Source organism: Cariama cristata, unplaced genomic scaffold, assembly GCF_000690535.1.
Source record: "Cariama cristata isolate BGI_N322 unplaced genomic scaffold, ASM69053v1 scaffold15012, whole genome shotgun sequence".
NCBI classification, from domain to species: domain Eukaryota; kingdom Metazoa; phylum Chordata; class Aves; order Cariamiformes; family Cariamidae; genus Cariama; species Cariama cristata.
This window is the reverse complement of record NW_009603380.1, coordinates 110647-119781: the sequence shown is the minus strand read 5'-3', so window position 1 is coordinate 119781 and position 9135 is coordinate 110647. Positions and strand designations below refer to the sequence as shown.

Below are 9135 nucleotides of genomic sequence, written 5' to 3'. Positions count from 1 at the left end.
CTAAAAGAACTCCCAGGCAGAAGTAAGTTGGAAAAAGCAACTTATTGTTTGAAGATAATTTGACAGTAATTTTCTTGGAAATATAATACTCCAGGAATGTAGTTTGGTATTAAAGTAGGAACCTCACTGCTTTGTCAGCAATTGAATAATGAAAATTATATGGATATTTAGAATGAGCAGAGCATGTGAGTTTAGAAACTAATTCAGCATTGATATCACTTGCTGCTCAGTTTGTTCCTGTGAAGCACCAGGTTATTCTTAGAGAGCAGAGAGGAAAAAATACTGCAGATTCAGCTTCTATGACTACTTATGAAGCAAACTAATTGTGGGATTTCCTAATTGTTAGAATTAGGATTCTTTGTCTGCTATTGATATTCTCCTTGAATATTACATAAAGCTTTTCCATATATCCTGATGCTGTGAGACTCAATGATAATTATGAATAATACAATGATAAATTATAACTGATACATTAAGGTGAAAAGTGCTTTCTTCTTACTACCAGAAGTAAACTGTTCCCACTTAAGCACCACCAGCCTTGGTTAATTTATAGTTGTCTCTGTGCCTCTTGGGAATCCTGAGTATGGTCCAAGTCAGGTCTTGAATAAGATATGATTTCTGTTTGTATACTATATTGATCATAACTGTAAATAGTTTTATTTCTGTGGACATCACATTACAGTGGATAGGGTTTAGAGAAGATGATGACATATTGTGTAACTTCCTCTTTTCTGATCTATTTCTTTCAAAGTCTAGTACACTATACAATATTGTATATACTACAAGGAAGTTCAGTGTGCTTTAAAACTGGATGTTATGTCTGGTGTTTGATTCTGCTCAATGCCGTAGCCTAATTCTATTCCCACTACTTTATTTCTTCCAGGACGTGAGAGACTACTTCTACGATGGCAGAGATTTGTGTGAAATATTTTGTTGAACATTACATGGCTCTTAAATGCTAAAAGCAAAAAGGCACTAGCTGGTAGCTCAGTGTGGAGCAAAAACTTTATTTTAAACTTCAAAAATAATTATGTCAAAGAAAAGTCGTGCCAAGGGAGAGAAGTCCGACATGGAGATTGAAGCCCTGCAAGCTGCTAATGAGGAGCTACGAACTAAACTAACCAACATCCAGATAGAATTTCAGCAAGAAAAAAGCAAGGTATTTGTCTGTCTATATTTTGTGATCATTCTTCTTAACAGTAACACTGTTAGAAACCAGCAGAGCTTTAATCTCAAACTAATTCACTACTAAAATGCATTAGCCTTAAAAGAAAAACAGGTGACAAAGAAGTGAAATCAGAAGAAACACTGATGAACTGAAATTGGTGCCAACTATTTTAAATAATGTGCTGTGCAAAAGGAAGAAAATGTCCTCAAACATCCAGTCACTGAAATTTGCACTCACAGCAATACAAATGGCACTAACTTAGCGTGACTTAAAGGCAACAAGGGAGTTTTGTATTTCATCTTAGCACTGAAAACCGTATGCTGTAAAAATAAATGTCTTCAAAGCCAAACATCAGCACCATGTTCAAAGCAAGTCACTTTAAATGCCTATGGAGAATATAAATTAACTGGAAATCATCTGTGTAGGAGTCCTGATTTGATTTACTGAAGTTGTGTGTGCCATTGCTTTGAGCTGTTCAATGATGCATCCAATAGATAGACAAATATTGACAGATCTGTTGTCAATCTAGCACATGTTCAACAGGCATTTGAGTAATCAAGAGAACACCTAGGAGAAATTGTTCATTCATGAAGCACATACATATTTATAAAGATTAGCATTTACTTTTATATATCTCTGTAGCAGTTTAAAATATGGACAAGCCAGTAAGGTTATTTCTATTCTGTTAGTTTATTAATCTCAATTACTGCGTTTGACCTTGCACAGGACAGTCCTGGAGATGAATCGACCTGGAGATGAATCCTCCTGGAGATGAATCCATGTGGAGATGAATCCATGTGGAGATGAATCCATGTGGAGATGGGTTTATTTGTGCGTGTTTGGTGATACTGTAGTTGCAAGAGTCTCAAGGACTTACCAGTGGAACAAGGATGCACTGAAAAGATGTGTTCACTTTATATAACATAGCTTTGTTCTAGCCTTGTTTCTTTATGTTGGTGTAAATCTTGGGACACTTGAATAATAGTATTCCTGTATGTTCTAGTTTCTTTAACAGTCTTGTGTGATACTTAGCTTTGGATGGTCTTATTTTTCATATTTTAATTAAAAAAGCAAACAAAAAATCCCCTACAAATACAGTCTTCAGAATTTGTTTCTTACAGAGGTAAAAAACCAATAAAACCTTAATTCTTGTTTGACTGATACAATAGGTTCAGTATGTATCAGCCAAATAAATTTGTGTTACCTTGGAAATTTTTCTTTTTCGCAGACTAAAGCAAGAAGTCATGTCTCTTATGGGTCAGCAGTATTGATGAGTGAACAGAAAAGTCAGGGTTTTTTTGCTGTTAGCTTCCTGATCCAAATTCTCCTACTCTTGTCTGATATAACGAGAATAAATTATGAAATGAGAGTGGCAGAAACTACTTGTGCTTCTTAAAACCACACACCATGAAATTTACTAGTGGCTGATACCCTCAAAAATGGAATTTACCAGCTGATAAATTGTATTACTTCACTGTCATTTTTAATGTCTCAGTGCTTCTGTTTGGAAAGAGACTTGTGAGCTGATGGTACGTTAAATTTACATTAGCAATTTTCTCTTTCTAGTTATTTTGTCTTATTTCCTATTTTGTTCTGTATCACTTTTTATGTAGAAACACAGATGTGAATTTTATTAGAATTTTTAATTGCATTAAAAGGAGAACATAATTATAAAGTTATCTTACACCTTGGACAGAAGAATGAATTAATTTTGAGTATTTAAATTACTCAGATTCTAAGAAAATCTACAAAAAGATTACATGAACCCTAAGAAGAATTTTAGCCCTGATATGTTTCCAAGTTTGATGCTTTACCTATAATAGTGTCAAGTTTGACTCTGATTTAACTAAGAATAAGGTGTAGCTACAAGACCACAACAGCTGTAGGAACATTTTCTATAACTAGTCTGCTTATTTAGCTATATCGAGTTTGGTAAGAGTTGCTTCAGTTTGATTACCTGTTCACCTTTCTGCAGTTTGAGAATTTCATGTTTTCTGGTATATTGAGGATATTGTAGGAGACACATCTGTGTATTGAGTGTATACGTGTGCAGAGAAATGAGTGGGCTCACATATGTAATGTGTAGGTGAATATGAAAGAGGAAATTACAGCCAGAGTACTCTAAAATCCTACTAAATATACAGTGTAGTCCACAGTAAATTCTGCAGCATGTTGGAGTTCATTTCTAGGAGGATGGGGGGGAAGATGTCTCCAACCTCTTTCCCACATCTTTGCTGTGGTGTTTGCTCTCAATCATTTCACTAGAATTGAATCGTGTAGTTTATTTCCCACCATCAGAGCAACAGCCTGCTCTTTGTCTGTGCAGCAGTTACAGGATGCCTTGACTGACAAGATAAGCACATTAAAGCCATAGAGATTTTTCCTCTTTAGACTGTAGTTTAAAAATGAGTAACAAAACCAATAGAAATTACAACTTAGTATCAGAAAAGTAAAAACACTGTACCTAGAGAATTCTAAATGAATTGGATGGCTTTATTGGCACAGAGGTAAGAGGGAATGTATTGAAGCTGCTAGGGACACAGCTCTGTGGCCTGTGGGACATAAACTGTATTAGGAAAGGTAACAAACTCTTGTAGGGCCAATTAATTTAATTTAGTTCTCCTCAACTATTTTGTCCCTCACGTATATGCCTATATTAATGACTTATCTGAGGAAGAACCTTTTAATTGATGAGAGACATGACAAATGGAAATTAGTCTTAACATACTTCTGCCTGCAAAATACTGCTTTCTTTGAAATAAAATTTCACGCAAGAGATATCCAAAATTTCACGCATATTTTCTCAGTTAATTTTGTTTAATTTGTTGTTGAGCCATTTAAAGAAACTTCTCCTGTAAAATTGTTCCCTTCCAAGCTTATGTGATACCTGATCCAAAATTGATGTTTTCAGTGCTTTGAATATGCATCATTGTGGATCTTGCTAGTGGTGTTTTGGGATTCTGGAGTACGAGCAGCTGGATTCATTCATTCAACCAAAGGGATGAAGCAAAAGTTGTGGCCCTGCCTTAGTTCTCTTTTACTGCCTTTTGTTTTGGGAACACTTGTTCGATGTGTTTGGGCAGCCTGTTGATATGTAGTGCATCCTCCTGGGATTTACGTTCACTGCCATCTGTGGAGAGTCTGCAGAAGGAAATGCATCAACCCAACACAGGCTCACATACTGCCTCTCTCTGCTAGTGGAAATGTTTGGTTGGAAGACATCCAAAATTTGGGTATCAAATGACAAAAAGAGTTCACCGAAGCACAAAAATTATACTTATTTTAATACGAATGGAGGCAGGACTTGCTCTAACTGAACCTTGAAATCCAGTACAGCAGGCACAAGGGGCTGCAGTGAATGAGCATGGTCTTGGCAGGCAGAGTCAAGAAAATGTGAATCAGCTCAGGGGTTTTATAAATGCCTATGCTGAGATGCATGAATATTTAGGAACAAGTATTACAAAGTACCTATTCCTACTGAGATGATTAGCAAACATTAGCAGATCATCTTCCAATACTTCAGGTATTACTTTGTTCTTGATAGCAAGGTACTATAGTGTTTGCTGTCACTATTACTCCATCTTCACCGAGTTCTACTATGGCTTTTAAATATCCATATTCTGCTTGTGACTGTACATTTATAGAGTTAAGATCACAACACATCTAGGAGATAGTATAAATGAGATGTTTCAACTCAGTTGCCACTGTATCACCTTACAATTTTATAGATTGTTTTTGTAAGTCCTCATGATTTTCCCAGATTTCTTTGGGTCTTTTGAGCTTTAATGCCGGATTTTGAATCTGTATGTAACAGTGATTCTTTGTAAGTTGAAAAAAAAAAATACCTATTTTCAATATGGGGAAAAAAAAAAAAAAAAAAGAAAGATAGCATGTCATACTGTCAAAACAACTCTATTTACTGGGAATGAAAAAGTCATATGGAAAAGAGTTATGGCCGGTGTGTATGGAAGAACTCGAAATACAGCTGTTGATTTGAGAATCCAGACATACTGAATATATATATAAATGAATGTTATTCCCGTCTGCTATGAATGGAATAGGAAAGGAGCCGGTTAACTTACTCAACTATAAGGAATGTACTGAATAGCAGGGAGTCACTAGGATATTGTAATTGAGAATGAAATATGGCATCCCTCTTGGAGCAGGGAAGTGGATGAAGTATTGGTAAAACCATGTGTAGTTACTCCTGCCACTACTGACTGTGATTAAAAGGAAGCACATCCCTTTGGGTAGGTTGTTTCCTGACAGCAGTTGAAGGGCATTTGAATTCAGCTGTTCTCTATGGTTGATATGTAAATGTAAATTCTCAATACTTAACAAAATCACTAAAACGAGATAATTTTGGACATCTGTCAAATATTGGACAGTAAGTAATGAAGTTATTAAGAATAAATGTGGCAGTGTTACTTCAATCAGAATTCAGAATTATTAAATGAGTGAATATACTAGACATGATAATTCAATTTCTAACCCAGGTAAAACAGATACTGGAGAGGAGTGAGACATCAATAGACAGATATTAAGCAATGATTGTCATTAATTTGGAAGAATCAACAAGAAAGTGTAATAATTAAACCTTTTAGATGGTATCATGTTAGAGCAGGCTGACAGAAAACACAGTGGAAGAGATCCTAAAAAAGTCTTGATGTTACAGTCTGATCTACAGGAAAATTGTACTCAGAACTGTAGTAGGGTCTTTAAAATTAATGTATCTTATCAAATTATATATATAAACCATTTAAATCTGGAATAACAGGACAGTCACTAGAGTCTTCAGAAATTTCTAGGAGTTGCAAATGTAGCCCAGGGAAAAGAGATAAGTTTCATATATGCAAATATGAACTGAAACACATTTTCTGTGATCTTTGATATTGTCACACAATCTTGAGAGTTTGGGTTAAAAGATTATCAGAAGGGGAAATGCTTGAGGCAAAAAAGATTGCAGTAGATGTGCTGCCTTGATTTTTTTTTTTAATTTTTTTTTTATTATTTATTCTATTTTATTTATTTTGTTTCTATTTTTTTCTATTTATTTGTTACTGGGCATGGGCATGCAAGAAGAGGATATTTATGAAAGTGGACAGAATAAAGAGTGAACACAGAAGGCTTTTTGCTATGGAGAAGGAACAATGAATAAGATCAGAGAAAAATGAAGCAAGCAGTAGAAGCAGATGGACTGGGAAAATGGTGACTGAGTGTACTGGTTTTGTCTGGGATAGGGTTAATTTTCTTCATAGTAGCTGGTATGGGGCTATATTTTGGACTTGTGCTGGAAATAGTGTTGATAACAGAGGGATGTTTTAGTTATTGCTGAGCAGTGCTTACAGAGAGTCAAGGCCTTTTCTGCTCCTCACTCCACCCCACCAGCAAGTGGGCTGGGGGTGCACAAGGAGTTGGGAGGGGGCACAGCTGGGACAGCTGATTCCAGCTGACCCAAGGGATATTGCATACCATATGACGTCACACTCAGCAATAAAACCGTGGGGGAGGTTGGCGGTGGGGCACTGCTCAGGGACTGGCTGGGCATCGGTCAGTTGGTGGTGAGAAATTGTTGTAATTTGGATTGCTTGTCTTTCTTGGGTTTTATTTTCCTCTTTTTTTTTCTCTTTTCCTTACAAGTTTTAAAAAATATTATTTCTTTTTAATTATTAAACTGTTTTTATCTCAACCCATGAGTTTCTTTCTCACTTTTACCCTTCCAATTCTTCTCCCACCCTACCGGGGTGGGTGCAGAGTGAGTGAGCGACTGTGTGGTGCTTAGTTGCCGGCTGGGGTTAAACTACGTAACTGGGCAGTGAGTACAAGCTCCAACAAAGCAACATCTGATATGGTGGAGTCATGTTGACTGCTGCTTCTGTCACTTCTAAGCTCTTGTTAGAGGAAAACGAGATTTGGAGAAGTGGTTGCCTGAAAGCAGAAACAAAGCAAAGCAGGTTGAATTCTTGGATGACTGGAAGTTATAAAAGATACATTTAGAGGACACAATATGATGCTGTAATTGGGAAAGAAGCCAGGAGACTTCATAGGCTGTGAACTGATGTGACCACTTGTCACTGCCAATAAAAAGATGAAATCAGGCCTGCAAGCTCTGTAGAAGTCTTTCAGTATCTTCCTTAAGTTTGAAAGATCTACATTTGCAAATTTAATACTCTACAGAAAAGTTATTGTTTACTAAAATGTACAGATGTTTAGCATATTTTTCCCCTGAAATAGTTTGAATTTTGTTCATTTTAGCACAGAGGTCTTGCAGTCCAGGTGGCAGGGAATTTCTCCTTGACACACGGAATCAGTTCAAATGATTATCAACCTTGAGCATCTTCATCTTTTTGTTCTGACAATAACCTGTTACACAGTAGTTTTCTCTTGCTACAAGATATATCACTATGCCATGTCACTTCCAAGTAGGAGCTTCAGGTGTCCAGCAGTTATAGGTCATCCAGTGCCCTAAGATGGACTGAGTAGTCTCTGATACAGAGACCAAAGTGTGAGTTTGTGTTTGGGGGGGCAGTGATTACTTCTGCTGTTTCTACTCAGCTCCCCACTGTAGCAGTGGGTGGAGTGCCTTTCAGAGACCCAGCTTTTGAGGTTGCTTCTCCTCCTTATCCTTGGACACCATACCAGTGTAGACATATTAAAGTTGATCTATAGATCTCCTGGATGATTATTTTAGACCTGTCCCCCTTCCAAGTGGGTTTCTGATATGACTGGAGACTGCAAAGCTGATTCCTTCAAAATTTCAATGTCAGCCCTTTTTAGCTTATAACCTGGAAAAGGTCAGGCAAAGCTAGCTGCTTCACTGGAGGTGACACCTACGGTTTCAATGTGATTGATGCAGATGCAAAATACGTGTTCATGAAGAGCTTTCCCAGTGGTCTAGCAGCAGCTCATTAGTCTTCAGATACTCACCTTGACCCTGACGCTGGTGAAGAAAGTTTGCTGGGAAGGGAGCTGTGGGGGTGGAAGGTGTGTACTCAAAGGAGGCGTTTCTTTGCTGCCTGGAAAAACACAAGGGAAGGAGAAAAGCAAAAATTGTGCAGGATTTACCTGCCAAATTGGAATTTCAGAAGGATATAGCAAGTTGATTTGGTATGTCTGATTACAACCTGGTAATACCAGTGTTTCCCTGTCTAACTTGAGTAAATTGAGTTGGCTCTGAATATGGAACAATGAAACCTTGTGTTAACCTGAAGAAGTGATGTTTCAGAGCACTTTGCAGAAGATACTCAGAAATATTCAACATCAGGCCCAGAAAAATATATTCCTATTAAATTTTGTTGAAATTCTTCAAATGATCATAGTTGGAGCAGGCTTAAAATCCATTGGTTACTGATGGATTTGTGTGTACAGGGACATACCGAAAAGAGAAGTAAAGACAATTTATTACTTTTACTGATTGTATTATTTTGTCCCTTGTTATGTGACTGGAAATGAGATCTGTATTAAAAAAATTGATCTTTTCTACACACTTCCGGAAGTAAAACATTCGGATTGCTCTACTCTGTTGCAGGGAAGAAATTTCTCAAGATACTGCTGTAGATGTTGCTGAAATTCAGTGAAACCATATTTAGTTGTACAGTATGATAGATACTTTCCCAACTTTAAAAAACTTCTTATCCTTTTACTCACAGTTAGATGGTAACTTGAATTTTTAAAAAAAGCAAGGTAAATTCAGATTTTTAAGAGAAGTGCAAAAAAAAATCTAATGAATATGTTTTTTCTCTCTCAAATATCAGTTCATATTAGACTATGTGACCCTGCTTTTGAAAGTAAAAAAAGTATTAGGAAACCTTTCTGGTGATGGGAGAATCCCTGTGGAGTTAAACTAGAGTGTACAAATCTGCTCAGCATGTGTCTGTAGTGATGAAAAAATGTATTTGAACATGGGTCTACTATGTGATCTTGAGGCAAGGAAGGCTGACGGTGTCCTGGGCTGCATTAGGAAGAGC

At 36.8% G+C, this 9135-nt stretch overlaps 1 protein-coding gene across 1 annotated transcript in view; it reads left to right on the top strand.

Annotated features, from left to right (window-relative positions):
* The first annotated feature begins 1030 nt into the window (after positions 1-1030).
* The window catches only part of JAKMIP1 (janus kinase and microtubule interacting protein 1), an 89859-nt gene continuing 81754 nt past the window's right edge, over positions 1031-9135 (top strand). The window contains exon 1 of the mRNA XM_009695177.1: positions 1031-1159. Within this exon, the coding sequence (XP_009693479.1) occupies positions 1031-1159 (129 nt within the window). The remainder of the gene's footprint in view (positions 1160-9135) is intronic.